This window comes from Myotis myotis, unplaced genomic scaffold (genome assembly GCF_014108235.1).
Source record: "Myotis myotis isolate mMyoMyo1 unplaced genomic scaffold, mMyoMyo1.p scaffold_m19_p_6, whole genome shotgun sequence".
Taxonomy (NCBI): Eukaryota; Metazoa; Chordata; class Mammalia; order Chiroptera; family Vespertilionidae; genus Myotis; species Myotis myotis.
Window position 1 is genome coordinate 23,667,308 of NW_023416368.1, and position 17,980 is coordinate 23,685,287.

The 17,980-nt window shown below is 41.9% G+C and overlaps 1 protein-coding gene across 3 annotated transcripts in view; it reads right to left on the bottom strand.

Annotated features, from left to right (window-relative positions):
- The window catches only part of STK32A (serine/threonine kinase 32A), a 90,599-nt gene extending 73,415 nt beyond the window's left edge, over positions 1-17,184 (bottom strand). For 2 of the 3 annotated variants that reach the window (XM_036315303.1, XM_036315301.1), the window contains exons 1-2: positions 16,734-16,841; positions 12,589-12,726 (exon numbers count right to left, since the gene is read on the bottom strand). In XM_036315303.1, coding sequence (XP_036171196.1) covers positions 12,589-12,640 — 52 coding nt within the window. In that variant the 5' untranslated portion in view covers positions 12,641-12,726; positions 16,734-16,841. Of the gene's footprint in view, positions 1-12,588; positions 12,727-16,733 lie in introns of all 3 variants that reach the window. The other variant, XM_036315304.1, reaches the window with a different exon arrangement.
- Between the last annotated feature and the right edge of the window lie 796 nt (positions 17,185-17,980).

The following is a 17,980-nucleotide window of genomic DNA, read 5'->3' on the forward strand; positions in this document are numbered from 1 at the left end:
AAGAGGGAATCAGTGCCTCTTTTACATCCTGTCACTTTGCCCATTTTTAAGAAAAAGGACAGAAATAAATTAAGGCTTTCCTTACAAATATAATTCTTCCAGTGGACGTCACAGTTTTCCATTAATTAGATGAATGAATGTTTGGTCATCGTGCTACATTCCCAATGGAGGCCTTTGCAAGGAAAGGCTCGCTTATACCCTTTTAAGGTAGTCACAGTAAGAGGGGGAAAAGCTAGCCACTTCTCCAGAAGCCACAGCTTTGCTAGTGAGTCAAATCAACAAATATTCATTCAACATCTGTGTGCCCAGGACTCTGCTAGGCACTGATGATAAAACAAAAGGAGTTCTGGCTGGTGTGGCTCAGTTGGTTGGGCGTCGTCCCATGCACTGAAAGGTTGCCAGTTCAATTCCCAGTCAGGGCATATGCTCAGGTTGTGGGTTTGATTCCCCGGAAGGGGGCATGCAGGAAGCAACCAACTGATGCTTTGCTTTCACATAGATATTTCTCTCTCTCTCTCTTTTCCTCTCTCTCTCTCTCTCGTGCGCGCTCTCAAAATTAAATAAATAAATACAAATAAATAAGGAAACAAAAGGAGCTTGGGACTAAGTCACATCCTCAGAAAACTGTGACTCATTCAGCAGTATTTGTGAGAACATTAAATTAGCTAATCAAATACACCATACCTCATTTTAACTTATTTTATTTTGCTATAGTGTGTAGTGTATGTATCTTTGGAATCCAATCTTTCCTCTTTCTGGAAGTAGAGACTTAAATAAGTATAAATAGGTACATGGGCAAATACAGCAGACAAAAAACAGCCGCAGACTGTTACTATTTGGCATAGAAAGAGGCTCTCTGGACCTGCAGAGATGGGAAAGAATATTGCGCCATGAAAAGTTTGCTTCTTGGTTTTTGATGATGATTGAAAGCGTTGATGAAAGATAAATATTATTTGGGTCAGACAGAATTGCATTAGAATCCTAGCTCTGCTGTTTACAAGAGAAATAAAATTAGAAATTTACCTGACCTCTCTGAGCTTCAATTTCTTGTTCTCAATAAAGATTATTTTTATATAAAACTAATATACTTTTGGTATACAAAAAATACAGAAAAATAAAAAGAAGAAAAACAAAATCATTGAAAGATAATAGTTAATATTTTGATTAAATTTTGTCTTTTTAATGTTCTTATTTTTACCAAAGGTATATATCTATATCTATATTTATATACAGCTTAGAATCAAATAGTTTTTAAAAGTCTATTATAAAACACTGATATTAGTTCTATGACCCATTTGTCTCACTTTCCAATCTCTCCAAGCCAAGAAATAAACACCTTTACTTCTTTTGGTAATAAATTTGGTAGTTTCCACCATATCTTCTAAATAATATAATTTTACTGTTATTTCTTTTCAGCTTTAGTTATTACTTATTGAATTTCCAAGATAGCAGGCAAGGATTTAGCTCACTTTCCTGGTCATTTGGGCTTATCCCAACATGCTCCTATCTTTCCAAAATATCAGTATCTGATGTAATAGTTTCAATTAGATCAATATTCTAATTATTATGAGTATGGAAATGGTATGTGCAGCTAAGTCGTTCAGCATGATTAGTTCCCTCTTCTTGTACAATGTTTCAGTTTCCCTGGAGTCAATAATTGTCCTGTTTATACATAAGCTTATTTTTCTATATGCTTTTTCCTAATTCAAAATATAGTCTCTATCTGGCCACCCAACAGACAAACTCCAGCCTGGTGGGTGGCCATCTGAGGATGTCATGGGGGTGCTCATCCCCAGCCATCCCTGCACTGGCACCCAGGCTCATGCCATAGACAGAGGGTGGGATGGGCCAGGGTGGCACCAGGAACAACCAACTTAGACCCCTTCCTGGGGAGGCAGCAGTGTGTGAGCCCAGCTCCAGCCTCTGGGGCATGAGCCATTGTCCCATCAGACCTCACACTCAAATTCAAAGAGAAAATTAGTAAGAATTTAGAGACAGTACCTGCAGGTCATAAAGCAAAATGTAGGGCCCTTCTGAATGCACTGTCCTGCCTGCCTGCATTGGCCCCACAGGGAGGAAGCCAGTCCTGGTTCCTGGCTACATGAATTATTAGTTTCTTCCCTTTATATAGATTAATTCCACTTGCTCTAGTATCTGCTATTTAATAGAAAAATTCCTCCCTTAGTATCATATTCAGCTTTAGCTTTTGGCTCACATCTCTGCTTCTCTTTAGTTTAAACGTTTTGAAAGAGTTGACTATACCTGCTGTGTCTACGTCCTCAGCTCCCAAACATTACTAACTCCCCAAAATCTGGCTCATGCTTTCACCTCCCTGAGCTGCTTTTGTCAATATTACCAACATCCTGTAGTTGCCTAAACCCATAGACAGGCCTCACCTTATGCAACCACACAGGAGCACTCAATGTAAGGGACTGCCCTCTCGTACTTAAAACACCCTTCACTTTTAAATTTCAGGACAGATGTTTTTCCTTCCTCACAGGCTGTTCCTTCTCAATTTCCTTAGATGAATTGCTCTCCTCTGCTTGACTTCTAAATACTAGGGTTCCTCCCCTCTTTTGTTTCCACATTCTCTCCCAAGGAAGACTCACCAATCCCCATGCCTTTATATCAGAGAGTGATATAAAATCATCTCTGGCCACTCAACCCCAGACCCCGACTTGACATCACCATTTAGATGCTGCACAATCATTTTATGCATCCAAACTAGGACTCTTGACTAAACCCAAACATGTCCCAGCCCTTCAGCACCCCCTATTCTCCATCTCAGAAAATATTACAGCCATCTATCTACCTGACTACTCAAGCAAAAATCTGATTCATTCTTGATTTTGTTCTTTTCCTCTTACCCCATAATCAAACCATTAGTAACTTCTAATTATTGTATATTAAAAATAAATGTTGAATAAACTCTCCATCCACATTGCTATTCTGTTGGCCCAAGCATCATTCACATAAATGAATGATTGTCCTCATTAAAACAGATCACCTTTGTGTCCCGCCCTCCCCAATTTCAGCTACTTAAGTTATCTACATAGCACTTGTAATTATAGACCTAAATTTCACCAATCAGAAAATCCCACCCCCAAAAAAGTAAAGCAGGGAGAGAAAAGGAAAACCAACATTGGTTAGCTTTTATTTTTTTATTTGCCATGTAAGGATATTAAAAACTATGATTATGATAATGGTAGTAATAACAGCTAACATTTATTGAGCAACGCCTATGTGCCAAGTGTATGCCAAACATTTTTCATGGATAATCTTTTTATTCCCGCAAAAACATATCTGAGACAGATACTATTATGAGCCCCCGTGTTACAGATGAGGAAACTGGGAATCAGAGAGGCAAATCACATGTCTAAGTTCTCACTATGAAAAAAAAAATTCTATTTCCATAAACCTTAAATACGAAACACTCACACCAAGAAAGGACATAATCTTTAGCTTTATGAGAAGCTTATTACCTGGTACATTGTCTGCCTTTTTCTCTTTTCACCACAGACTAAGTGAAATAGCCATTGTTTGGTATTTGTCTACAGAGGGTACCATTGATTTAATCTCTGTGATACTACGGTACTAGTTAAGGTTGGAGGTCAGCTATATCACTCATGATCTACTGGTGAAAAATTATTTAGCTGGATCATGAGCCCTTTATTATCCCAGTGGTTGGCAGCAAATGGTTGCCCGTAATGCATGTGGACTTGGCAGGTCTTTTAAGAATATATTTGGAATTTCTCCAGAAAAGCAGCTTCCAGAGCCAGTTGGTGGCATCAGTTTGCATAGCCTCCGCTTCCCTTTTATGAAACACGGTGCCCCAGGGAGTCTGGGATTTACTGACACCCGTTACTGGTGCCAAGACCAAGCGATGGGCACCAACAGCTTCTCTTCCTGCTGCCTGGACCCCAATTCATGAATTTGCCCAGAAGTCAGAAATACACTGGCTATTTCTTTAGAACAAGTTGCAAAGTAGAACAGTAGGGCAGGATGAGGGGATCAACACCCCCAGTTGGTGGATGCCCCTCAGTTGAATAAATGCTCCTAGTAGGAAATGAATTCTACCTGCTGATATTGCAAATGAATTGCAGGCTGTACCCGCTTAATGAAACCCAGTCTGTAGGGCTATCAAATAATATATTTTGTCCTCTACTACATTTGATTGATTGGTCCAAGTATTTCCACTGGCTCACAGTGATCAACCAAAAGATGGTCAGTGAGGAGTGAATTTGTAGTATTGTCATAGGTGTGTATGGTGCCGGGTGGGTGCTGGAATGCTCGGGGTGAGGGTGGGGAATCGCTTCCTCGATTGTATAGATGTCTGGCCACTACGCTGCACACCTGAAACTGAGGTAGAATGGTGTTGAATGTCACTTGAAAATTTTTATAGAAGATCAGATTAGGAAAAGATTTGAATACAAAAATAAAAAAGAGTGAATTTGTTAAGAATCTACAGCAAAGAGTCCGTCTCCTTGCCCAGTCTCTGAGTTAAGGCTAGAGGGTTATGAATGGGATGGGTACCAGTCGGCCCCAGCCCGTGGAAATAAATGTCAGCAGGATACTTTACAGCAGGAGTCAGCACAATACGTCCCGTAGGCCAAGTCCAACCTCCATTTATTTTTACATGGCGTATAAGCTAAGAATGGCTTTTATACTTTTTAAATGCTTGGAAAGAAATAAAAATAATATTTTGGGACAAGTGAAAATGATGTGAAATTCAAATTTCAGTGTCTACAAATAAAATGATATTGACACATAGCCACATTCATCTCTCTGATTCTTCATTATCTGACTGCTTTCAGCTTACAATGGCAGAGTTGACTAGTTGTGACAGAAACTGTATGAATGGCTAAGCATAAAATATTTACTATTTGGGCCAGTACAGAAAAAGTGTTCCAACTCCACTTTAAATCATTCTCAGAAATCACAAAAAATATAGGCTACTCAAGCATAAAACAAGGTTAATATTACTCTTTTACTGTAAAAATGCCTCCAGAAATGAAAGAAGAAATCATTCAGAAGGAAAAAATATAGCCTGTGACACTATTTAATTTTCAAAAATCAATAACCATCAGTTGTGCATGTTTTTTGCCACGTAAACTGGCTCAGTGTCCTAGTTTGACAAGAATATTATGGCATGACTGGCTTTCTGTGTGTGTTTCCAAGTGAAATTCCCATTGGTTGTCACATAGCAAGGCATAGCTGAAATCACTGTGTATTTATATTTCATACGACTTGAATTGGAGAAATGATGGTGAACAGGAGTTACTGTAATTAAGTTTGCCAGGGAAAGGCCATACAAGAGAAGTTGGATCCCCTGAAGGCCTTCGCCCCCATTCTCACTTAAATCAGTAGGCTTGGCCCTGGCCAGTGACTCAGATAGTTGGAGCATGTCCTATACACTAAAAGGTAGCAGGTTCAATTCCAGACCAGAGCACATACCTAGGTTGTGGGATTGATCCTCAGTCAGGGCTGTACAGGAGGCAACCAAAGGATGTTTCTCTCTCACATCTATGTTTCTCTTTTTCTCTCTCTCTCTCTCAAATCAATAAACAAACAGACAAAACAAACATATCCTCGGATGAGGATTCAAAACAAAAAAGGCAGCCCTGGCCAGTTTTTCTCAGTGGTTAGAGCAGATCTAAGGGTTTGGGGTATGGGCATGTACTTGTCAAGGGCATGTACCTCAGTTGCAGGTTCGATCCCCGCCCTGGACAGGTCACATGTCACCCCCTTTCACTCTCTCTAAAAATCAATGGAAAAAATATCCTCAGGTAAGGATGAAAAAAAAACAAAACAATAAAAGACAGTAGGCTGAAGGTGAAACTGGCTTATAGATTTAGTTTCTTAACCTAGAGTATTTTCCCAAATTGAGATCCACAGAATATTACGTGTCACCAGGTATTAAAATGTTTTCCATAAAAAATGGTTACGTTGTGAAATAAGTTTGGAAAACATCAGGATTCTGAGATTTTAATACTGTAGGACATTCCAGAGCCTTTAATATGCTCAGGGGCTCTGGGAATCTCCAAAGGCAGGATGTAAATTCTTAATACACTTGAGCAGCTTCTCCTACGCACGTGCTCCTAACTCACTGCTCGGGGAACGTGCAGGTCGGAAGCACTAGTTCCATCTCCCAGGTTGTTTCTTAGCTGCCTAGTTTGCCTCTTTCTGAGTCTTCCAACCCCTTGGGCTGGAGCAACTAAAGCCCTCACAAACTGTTGCGATAAACTGTTGGACCTGAAGTTATTTATGACAAATGTCATACCTAAAGGTTAGACATTTCAAGATGACTTAATTTTTTAAGAAGCTAATTCTTGCTAGAGACGTTTTGCTTTTATTTTCTTAGCCACTTTAATGCAAGACAGTGAATAACATAAGACATCATTACTCAAGTTTGAGAGGGGAACGTGGGTACAAATATGCAATGCACAGACATTAAACTAACCAAGGAGGTTCTCAAAGTCCTTCCTTGCTGGAATCAATTCAGTAACCTCCTGTTTCTTTTGGATTGCAAATCTGTGACCAATTTTTTTGGCCCAACATTTTGAAGGACCCATTGCCTCTGTCACTGAAGATGGAGGAAAACTGGAAACAGTCACATATCCTAGGAGACCAGCGTTGCCAAATGAAAGAAGAACATTGAGTTTTCAGCAAGTCCAAAGAATAATGCAATGATTGAGTTCTCTCTGCAAACTCAGGACATGGATGAACTCTTTGTAGCAGCTTTTTAACCTAAGGCCAACTTTTCTTAGCTACAACCCTCCAGAAGAAAGTTGTCTCTTGGTTGAACCAAACCCACTCACCTCTATATTTTTTGTATACATACTTGGAAACACAAGCAGCTTATAATGATTGCAAGACCCTCTTCTTGGGTCTTACCTAGACCCTGAATTACTAACAGGTCTACTTTCTCCTGTTATTAAATAACTTTTTCTAAATTAGCACAAAGACCTCAATAATTGAACTTTTTAAATGTTGATTTTTTAAAAAAATAAAACAAGCCAGAAGAAAAAGATGATGGAGGAGGAGGAGGAGGAAAAGGAGGAGGAAGAAGAGGAAGCCCAAACTACACAGAACAAACAAAACCGCTGCATTCAGAAAGAGGAAAGAAAACAGATTAAAGGAAAAGAGTTATAAACATTAAAAACAAGTATCACTTGCACTCCTTTTCTTTCAGAAAACTTAAAATGTCTCTGTATCATTCATTCGTTTCTCAGAGTAGCCAGATGGTAGTTGGGGAGTGGGGAAAGGGAGGGAGTGCAATTGTCACTGTGTCTGTTGATCCAGTGGGATTACTTAAATAGGCAGCTTTAGGTTGAAGTCAGAAAAAGTTTATTGAGCCCTAGCCAGTTTTGCTCAGTGGATAGAGCATCGGCCTGAGGACTGAAGGGTCCTGAGTTCAATTCTGGTTAAGGGCACATGTCCGGGTTGCGGGCTCAATCTCCAGTGAGGGGCATGAAGGAGGCAGTGGGTCTAAGGTTCTCTCTCATCATTGATGTTTCTGTCTCTCTCTCCCTCTTCCTTCCTCTCTGTAATAAAAAGAAACATATTTAAAAAAAAGAAAAGAAAAAGTGTGTTGATTTGCAGCTCAATGAGTTCTCAATTTTGCCTTAAATAAAATCACAATCAACTCAGGGGATAAAAAGAGAAACCAGATGAGGCTGTTTTGTACAGTCAATAACATAGCCTCTATTTAGAGGGCTTTTATATAGGTTTTCTGACCCAGTTCCACTGATAGAACTGTGAATAGGTCATGTTGACTATGGCATCAACAGAGTTGCATTGAATCAATTTTGTTTCTTTCCAAAGTTGAAGTAGTTCAAAGAGTTCATGCTAAGAGACTCTGGTGCTAATAAATAACACTATCGTTGGCATTAATTGGGTGATCACTTTAGGTAAGACAGCTTGCTAAGTGTTTTACTGGCATTATTTTACTTAATCCTCACAATGGCCCAATGAAGTATACCCATTGCTTACATATATAAGTTGTTGTTGTTTTTTTCCAAATGACTTCACTAGTAGTTGTTTAGGCTGGGACTTTGTTCATGATATTGCAAGTCCCTCTAGAACACTTTGTAATTAGTCCAATTGACTTCAGTGTTTCCTGATGCCGGATCAAGCTATGTCCCCTTTAGTTTTCACATTGCTAGTCTGTGGCCCAGCTGAGATTTGAACCTGTGCATGTCCTTCCAATACCAGAGCCCATGCTTTTAGCCCATTATGCCGGTGGTTTCCCATTACTAAAACACTAAACATAATTAGGTGGAAGATTGTCTGGTAGTTCCTCAAAAAATTAAAGAATTACCATAGGATCTAAAAGTTCCACTTCCAAGTACATATAACTAAAATAATTGAGAACAGGGACTCAAGTATTTGCTCACCAATGTTCATAGCAGTCAAATTCACAGTAGTCAAAAGATGGGAACCATCAAATGTCCACCAGTGGATGAAAGAATAAACAAAATGTTGTATACATACACAGTGGAATATTATTCAGCCTTAAAAAGGAATAAAATTCTGATACATGCCACAACATGAATAAACCTTGAAAACATTGGATAAGTGAAATAAGCCGGACAAATATTATGAGGGACCTAGAATAGTCAAATTCATAGGGACAGAAAGTTGAATGGCTTGCCCTAACCGGTTTGGCTCAGTGGAAAGAGTGTCGGCCTGCGGACTCAAGGGTCCCAGGTTTGATTCCGGTCAAGGGCATGTACCTTGGTTACGGGCACATCCCCAGGAGGGAGTGTGCAGGAGGCAGCTGATCAGTGTTTCTCTCTCATCGATGTTTCTAACTCTCTATCCCTCTCCCTTCCTCTCTGTAATTTGGGGAAAAGAGGGAATGGGGTGTTATTGTTTAGTGGGGACGCAGTTTTAGTTTGGAAAGGTGAAAAAGTTCTAGATGGTGGTGATGGTTGCCCAAATGGGAATATACTCAATGCCACTGAACTGTGCACTTAAAAATGGTTAAAATGGCACAGTGTGTTATATATATTTTATCATAATAAAATAAGTAATTAGGACTTAGGTTTGTGCTAAAATATAAAAGTGAGAGCCCCAGAACAGAACAATAGTATAATTTGAGATCTACTTTGTAAAAGTTGACTTAACATTAACCAAATAAGCAAACCTTATTGTGTCTAACAGTACTATAAGCTTACACTTTGTTTTCATTAAATAAAGACCTATATAAGTAGCGAAGAGAAAAATTCTTTCAGGATCACTATCAGATGGAACAACACAAAAATCAAAGTGTCAGGATGAATTCTAGTGAGAACAGCTTATCTCAAGGGACATCCAATAACATCTTATCTTATTCCTTAATTACCTTCCATGTGAACCAAAACACTTTCCATGAGAAACAAATATTGAAATATTACCGGGGAAAATCGGTTTGAATATTCTTCAAAGCAATGTTGGGAATAGTAAACACTTTGAAGGAAATATTGCATACTTTTTCATCATCACATATTGGGATTCTCTTCAGCAATATTTTTAAAATAATTAAATTGGCTCATTTGGTGCCCTAGATTCTGGCCCGATTTGATTATTTACATTAAAAAATGGACATCAAAATAATATAAGCATTAATGTGAATTGATTAGCCAGTGCTTTTTTCTTTGTTGTTTTTGTTTCTTGGTTGGAAGCTTCACAGCAATCAAATAAAATTTACCTTGTGCTCCATCCAGAGCTATAAAAGGAGCCAAATCAACTTTATGAGATGCATTGATTTAAAAATTAGCTTTATATATGCAAACTCATGGTCATCAGATAGCCAACTATTCAATCCCAATTTTGTCATTGATTGGACTTTGGATTTGCTTTTTTCCTGTACTTGAACTATTCTTCTTGTCATTGCCTGAGTGGCTCCTCTTCACCTTTTCCAACTCAAATGTCACCTTCTCAGAGACGCCACACCGACCATACCCTATCTATCATGGTCTCCACCATCAGCCTGTCACTCTTCATAAGATCACTCTGACTTATTTCCTTGGAGTGAGCACTTTAACGTTCTCTGAAGTTATCTGGATTTTTTATTTGTCTATTGTTTGTCTTCTCCACAAGGGCAGGGCGTGGCCATCTCGTTTTCTATTCTATTCCTCATCCGAACAGAGTGACAGGCTCATAGTAGCTGGAGTTGCCCTTCAGTTTCTGCCTTGCAGCTGTGTATATGAGTGGACTCACAGCCTTGTCCCCTGGGAAGCACAGACTGTTCTGCTCAGCTCTTCTTTTTACGGGTGCTGCCGTGGGATCGTCTCATTGGGCTGGGGAGGTTGGACAACAAAAAAGTGGCAGCCTAGAGGGTTTTGAGAAAGAACTGCTTGCTCCTTAAACCTGACTCCACCCTAACCCTAACTCTCCAGAGTTCCTTGCAGGTATTTATGAAGTGTTGCCTTATTTCCCATTGGTCACACTTTCTTACTCTTAACTTCCTTGGGCACCCCATGAGAAGAAGGGCTGGCTGAATTAAAGAGGATTTAGTCATTTCTATGTTTGCTCTTTCTAATGCCATCCTAATACCTTAATACAGCTGTTCTCAACCTGTGGGTTGCGACCCCTTTGGCGGTCGAATGACCCTTTCACAGGGTTCGCCTAAGACCATCCTGCATATCAGATATTTACATTACGATTCATAACAGTAGCAAAATGACAGTTATGAAGTAGCAACAAAAATAATTTTATGGTTGGATCACAACATGAGGAACTGTTTTAAAGGGCCAGAAGGTTGAGAACCACTGCCTTAATATGACACATATCCTTAGCAACTTATAAGCATGAAGCTGGCCTCTCTTTCCTATTCTGTTCTCTGAGGACCAGCCCCATGCACAGCATTAGCTCTGAATCCATAGGGAGGATAGTTAACCAAATGAATAAAATCCAAGGCAACTTGTCTTCCCATTTTAGAGATGGAAAAATCAAGTACCATCACTGGTCTCTAGATCCTTGCCTTTGCTACTTGAGAAAGCAAAGCAAAGCAATAGAAATTAAGAGTGGAAAAAATTTCTTAAGACCATTTCTAACTCTATAATTTCAGGGTTCCAATACAATATTTTGTGCCTCTAAATTACTAGTGAATAGCTGGGATCAAATATTTTGTTTTTAAAAGGGTCAATCCAAAGTCTCAAAAACTTAGATTGTAGCAGGCTTCTGGTATGCCCCACAACCATGGCAAACTGCTAATTCTTCCTGGGGAACTAAACAACACCTTATTTTGAGAAGGTTCATGGCCATACAAGATAAATAAATTTCCATGTCCCTGGTAACTAGGTATGTGCATGTGAATGAAAGTGACCAGCTATAGCCAGATCATGTGCTTCAAAGGAGTGGGCACAGCCTTCCCCTCCCCCTTCTACTGCTGGCATTTGGAAGTGGTGGTGAGCCATCCAGAGGCACCAGGAGAGAGTAAGACTCTAGGGATGGAAAGAGAATGAGAGAAATCAGCTTTTCAGAGTCACAATTCCTAACCTTCTAGAGCCACATATCACCTATTACTTATGCCTAGATTGTTACATAATAAAGAAAGCATGTCCGTCTTGTCTAAGCCACTGATATTCAGTTTCCCTTCCAGCAGTCAAATGTCCATTTTAACACAACTTTCCTTAATGATTTTGATACTGCATCATCATGTTTGCAAATTGGTTTGAGGATCTCAAAATGGTAAACTTTTTGAGTTAAAAAAAAGACCTTAAAAAAGACCTTCACGATCAGCCTATCCTTCACTTAACTGATGATGAAACTGAAGAGGGAATAATTCTCGAGCCACACAGGTGGCTTGTAATAGGCCTGGTGCTCAGATTTTCTGAATTTCATTCATTCTTCTTTTCCTTTAAGGCCCATTAGCAGAACTCCCTGGAAATGACTCTGGGGGCTCCCTCTGGGAAGCCTGGACAACTTACTAGCAGGGGATTTCTTTTTCCCAGACAACACATAAACAGCTGCTACCCTGCATGCACTGATGAGGCTGCTCTGACTCCCACTATGGGAAGGAAGAATCACCAGGCCCTTGCCTGGTTTTGGCACGACTCATGGTGGGGTGACGGGAGAATCAGGATCCATGCTTCTTACTGCTTTTCTTGCTGAGTCTGGCCTTGAAAGTTTTCCACCAATTCTTTTTCCTGTGACCTAGCATTGTGGAATTGGTCTAGGACCCCAGATTTTGGCAGTTAGAGGCTCAGAGAACACCTACGTAATGACTTCATTCTATACTATGAGTATGCGTTATCGTTCACATGTAATTTGATAATATAAGAAATGTTCTATAATAACTAGCAGTAGGTAGTAGTAATTTCAACTGTCAAGGGAACAGCATAGAGAACAAACAAATCATTTCACTTCAAGGTCTTCTACTGACCAAGTGCCCAACAGCCCCCTTTGGACATAGGGCATTGGTACAGTCACGATTAAGACAGCTGCCTGAAGTCCCATGGAAAGTGGTAAAATCTAACTGTGAGCGTACAAGGTTCTTGGGCTCACCCTTGCAGTACATTAAAATATACTTAAGAAACTAAGAGCTTATTTGGAATTGTGCAAAAGTCTACCTATTATGCACAACCACCACACATTGCTTACCATCCTCATTTTCATCAAAAACTGGGGGTTTGCTTGAAGTATTGGCTCCCATGGTTGTCTGCTCAGACCTGGATCCTCCAGTTACATAATCCTGGCAGAAACATTCATCTCCGCTCAAAAGAGGTCTGGATGCCTTAGCTAGATATCAAGGAGAGAACAAGAAATGATGGCCTTGTAATACCGTACAAATGGCATACTCTAGTACCCTGAGTGCAGACTGTGGCTGAAATGTTCATTTGTACCACTCTGGTGAAATTTTTTGTACTTGAAAATAATTTCAGCAGTAACAGAGAACATTAAGCATCTGGGAGAAGCCACTTCACAGACTCATTAGTAGTGGACCTAGACTTACAAAGAAGGAGCAAAGCGAAATATGTTTGAAGTATGAAGACAAGTTTAAAATGAGGTCAGCAGTGCTTTAACAACTATAAAATAAAAATAAGATTTTATTGTGACTCTCCATATGTTTGAGAAAAATATGCTGATTTAAAAAATTTTTTTGATGTGTGATCAACAACTTTAATTTCTTTTTTAATTGTAAATAATACATTCCCTCTCTCTTTTCTCTGACCCTGGAAGGTACTACAATATAAAAGGAACAAGGGCTGAGTTTGGGCTTTGCCACCCCAGGAAGTTGCTAACTTTTACTCAACATGTTTCTTTTTTCCCTTCCCCTGAACTTGATCATGGTCCTTACTGCCAAGGGAGATTAAATGTTTAATGAGATAATATGTAAAGTATTTTCACAGCGTAAGTGCTCAATAATTATTAGTTACTCTAAAGCTCAAATTAAGTAATGTATGTGAGAGCTAAAAAGCCCTGGAAAACATATGCACTATGGCTTTTTTTGTTTCATTCCTAAACCCAGTCGTAAAGAATTTTACTCTCCTGCCCTGACCAGGTGACTCAGTTGGTTGGAGCATTGTCCTGAACACCAAGTTTATGGGCTCGATTCCTGGTTAGGGCATGTACCTAGGTTGCGGGTTCCATCCCCGCTCAGGGTGTGTACAGGAGGCAATCGATGGATATTTTTATCTCATATAGGTGTTTCTCTCTGTCTTCCTCTCTCTCTCTAAAATCAGTAACCATATCCTCAGGTGACGAAAAAGAGAATTTTACTTTCCCTGAAATTGGTAAAAAGAGGCAGCATCCAGAGTTCTGGTTCTAAAACTGACGCGGAGAATGGCTCTGAGCCGGTGACTTCACCCCTCACCTGTAACATGGGGAAAATGACAGTGCCTTCCTCAGGAATCACAGGCTCAGATGCCTACCAGAGCCAGGCAGAAATGCAAATGAGCTCACCAACCCAGGCAGAAGACAGTGTGACCGGTGGGAACACTGGCAACCTGGAGGATCCAGGCTCCACCAAAAAGAGGCTACTGCCCTCAAATCTAAGAGAGTGCTGCCATGTGGAAACATGGGTCCAGAGCTAGCCTTTCAGATCTACCACAAATGGGTGAAGCTAGTGATTTTATACAAATTATTTCCAATATTCATTTTTAGCTATATGGCTTGAGCTACTCACAAGCAGGGGACACAAAGGGCCCATGCACAGAATAAATGTTAGCTACTGATATTTTTAATAGTAGCAGGATTTCCTTATCATGTATGATTTTTTAATTGATTTTTAGAGAAGGAAAGGGAGAGCGAGAGAAAAAAACATGGGTGTGTTGTTCCATATATTTATGCATTCATTTAATTTGACTCCTGCGGACTGATTTCCTCTTGGACGTTTTCTGAGATGAAGGAAATACAGAGTAGAGACATCATTGAGGAAAGTCTCCCAAGGGAACCTGCCCTAAGGATGTTATTGAAAAAGAACTTGAGAAACCCCTAAACAAGCCTAGAAGAAAAGCTTATTTTCCTGTGAGGAAAATGTAAGTCAAGCCCTCATGTGGAAGGCAGACTCATTAAAGAAATTCTACTTTTCATACTAAAAGCCAGCTGCTGGCAAAGCGCCTTCTGAACTTTAAAAAGAATCTTTAAACAAAGAGCAAAGAAAGAGTCAGCAATTAGGAAGCAACCCATTAAATGGCCTGGGAGAGGGGCTGGAAGGGCTGGAGGGGCAGGTGGTAACAGGTGGCCGGAGGAAGCCCGGGGGATTATTGAGCTCAGGGAGATAGAAAGAACTCAACTGTCTCTCCAGGCTGAAAAAAACAAAGAGCTTTTAATTCCCTCGGGAAAGGGAGTAGGAAGAAGCCTTAGTGTTTCCTTGTGGGCTAGGAAGAAGGATGGGGGTGCCCTGTGCATTCTATTATTGCATCCAGAGTCCCGAATAAGTGGGGACTAGTGTCAGGGCTGAACCACAGATGACATTTGAGAAGATTGATCCTAAAGAGAACATTGATTTTAAGGAATTGCGATTGTTAACACAGCGGGGGTTGCGGGGGGGGGAGGGGCTATACTCTCTTTTATTTTTTTATGTGAGGCCTCAAGTTTTCCCACCACACCCCACCCTGTCATTCTTACATAGGCTCTTCACACCTCAGGCTTCTCTCGAGTAGCCTATCTTCTGCAGCCAAGCATTGACCTTGCAAGTTGTCAAATCAGAAAGCAAAAGAGAGAGGAATATTACCGCAACTTGCCACATTTCAGAAGTTCATTTTGATGTGCAATTTTGTTCACCGAAGATGCGGTGATTTTTAGCAGGAAGAAACTATGTAGACAGGGAAGGGAAAGGCGGATGGAATGATTAGGTGGTGGCTTCTCCGTTGCACTTAACATACCCAATCCAATTTAGAATTGGCTTTCTCTTCTTCTCCCCATGTGGATAATCAAATTAGGCAACTTTCCCTCGCATCCAGAAAGAAATCAACCTTTCTCTGCTAGGAAAATAGGGACACATTTCCCCCCCATTCTACTGAAGTACGGCCCAGAAGAGCTATAGGGCTCTCTTCTACCAAACCTAACACCCTCCTCACCTCCTGGTACTAAGTCTGCAGTGTCAAATAAGTTTCATTTCAAAATGTCAAGAGGGCAGTCACCACCCATGGAAATGAACCTCCTCAACACAGGAAATACAAGAGAGAGAACAATGCGGTTTATAAGAATACAGAAAACTTGCAGATTCTACCTTGACCTGTTACCAGACTATTAATTGCAGCCTCCTTCTCTGATGCCAGCATTTGACCTTGGGCTTATATTTTGGGGGCTGTCAATAGGGGAGCTTTTGTAAGGGCTCCCTCGGTGCAGAGGTGTCATCTTCAGGAATTGAGGAACCTAAGTTGTAATGCAAGAAAGTTGCAACTTCTGACAAAACTGTACGTCTCATTGCCAAGGCATCGCATAGACATAATGTATTGTGTTTGCACTTGAAAAACAGAACGTCTTAAACTGGGAATTATGTAGAACCAGAGGGAAGAAAGAAAATATTAAAAAAACACCCAAGTTAACGGTGCCCTCCGTTATATTGTTTCCGTTTCATCATCTTTGCTTCGTCATCTGTATGTATTCAGAATTCTAGGTAAAACATTACCTCCACCTTCACCCTCATGCCAAATCCATTCCCCTTGTATGCTGCCCAGACAGCCACAATCATGGATCTGGGACACATTTTACAGTCCACTTTCTATGATTTTACAATATGACATGTGTTTTAAAGTAAGTCACCTAAATGACATCCTAAAGTAGGTATATTTTTGCACCTGATGCTCATTTACTTTTATCCCTCTGCCATCTAGGCATGCTGACCCCCACAGCCCTGACTTCTGCTTGTGAAGTGCTGCATAGCAGGCCATGGTGTGAAACATACCACATTTTTAATTGTCTGTGTTCAAATCCTTCCGCTCTGGGGGGAGGAATCCTGGTGGAGATGAAGCCAACCATCAAAGGCAGTTTCTGCTTGATTAGAGGCTGAGTGAGAGAAACAAGCAGAAATGCTCCCAGCGCTTGTCTCCACCCAGCAAATACTCGCTGAAGTCGGTGTGTGTCTGGACCCGGGTCAGTGGGAGGCTGGGGGACCTGTGGGGTGCAGAGTAGCCAGGGAGCGAGGACTGGTCCCAGCCCTATCTGGTTGTGGTGGGTTGTCTGGACCGCCTGCCTTTGTCTTATTTCTCTTCCCTTTTAACTTCCTAGCTTCCCAACAGTGCGTGCCCTTAGCATGTAAGTTAGTAACAAGAAAAGGAAAAATCGAGGCCACCACTCACCTAGATCTGGCTTCTCCCTTCTCGCCTTCCAAGAAGCTGGGACTGGTGCTTCCGCCCGGGGAGCAGGGGTAACACGGGAACCCCCAGAAACGCGGAGAGAGCAGCGCGCAGGGGTGGCCACGGGGACGGGGCTGGGCTGGGCGGGAGCGCGGCACCTGCTGGCTGCCGAGGGGTCCAAGTGCCGCCAAGTGCGCAGCTCCCCGTAGAGGGGCGGTTCCGGGCTGACCCAGGGGGAGGGTTGGAGAGTGGGGTGCGGAGGGGAGCAGGGAGCAGCCAGCCAGCGGACGCCCCGATCGGATCGGAGCCTGTTCCCAGAAACGGAGCGCAGTCGCCCGGGTCCGTGCGGGAAGACCGCTGCGGGCGGGGCTGGGAGCTGGCAGCTGGGGACGCCGCTGGGATGCAGAGCGCGCCCCAACTTCCCGGGCCGAGGCCCAGTTCCCCTGAAGTGACCCCCTTCCCGTCCAAGAGACCTGGGCGATGCCACAGCGGGTGGGTGGATGCCGGGGGTGGCGGGTAATGAGCCTGCAGATCCGAGGTGAAGAAAGGCAAGCTTCCCTTTTAGACGTCCGTCCTCAGGGTATGACTGGGAGGAGGGGGGATCCGAGACAGGACTGAGAATTATGTAGGTCCCGGCAAGAAGGATCTCTTAACAGTTAGAATCTAGCAGACTTCCTCGGGCTACTGCTGGGGAAACTGAGGCACACAGGAGGAAACTACTTGCCCCGTGTGGCGTAACAATTCATAGAGAGGATCTTTTGTGGACCCAGGTCTCCTGGCTCCTCCTCGGTGGGTAGAGGGGCGGGCAGGGTCAGAGGCTCAGAGGTGAAGGCAGCTCCCTGGAAGTGTGTACGTTCTGTCCCATGAGTGCCTTGTGCCTCCCTTTGTACAAACCAACACGATTGAAGTAGCTTCTTTCAGTTTTCCCTCTATCACACAGCGTAGTCACCGGAGAGCGAGCCCTGGGTGGCTTACTGAGACGGCTGAAGTGTGGGGTGGGCAGTGGTGAGGGTGGGGTGGTCCGGCTTCTGTTCGGTTCCAGCATTTCCCTGCCATGTGCAAATGCCAGCCCAGCGTTGCCAACTATTCCTGTTTTAAAAGAGTAGCTGGAAAAGAGACGGTCTGTGCGAAATCTCCCATTATATTTAAACACTGGCAAGTTTCACAAACGTTGGAAACCGTGTGCGTGTCGGAGGAGATGCGTCTGTGGTTGGAAGTCTTTTTCAGGCTCCAACGTTTTGATCTGTTGA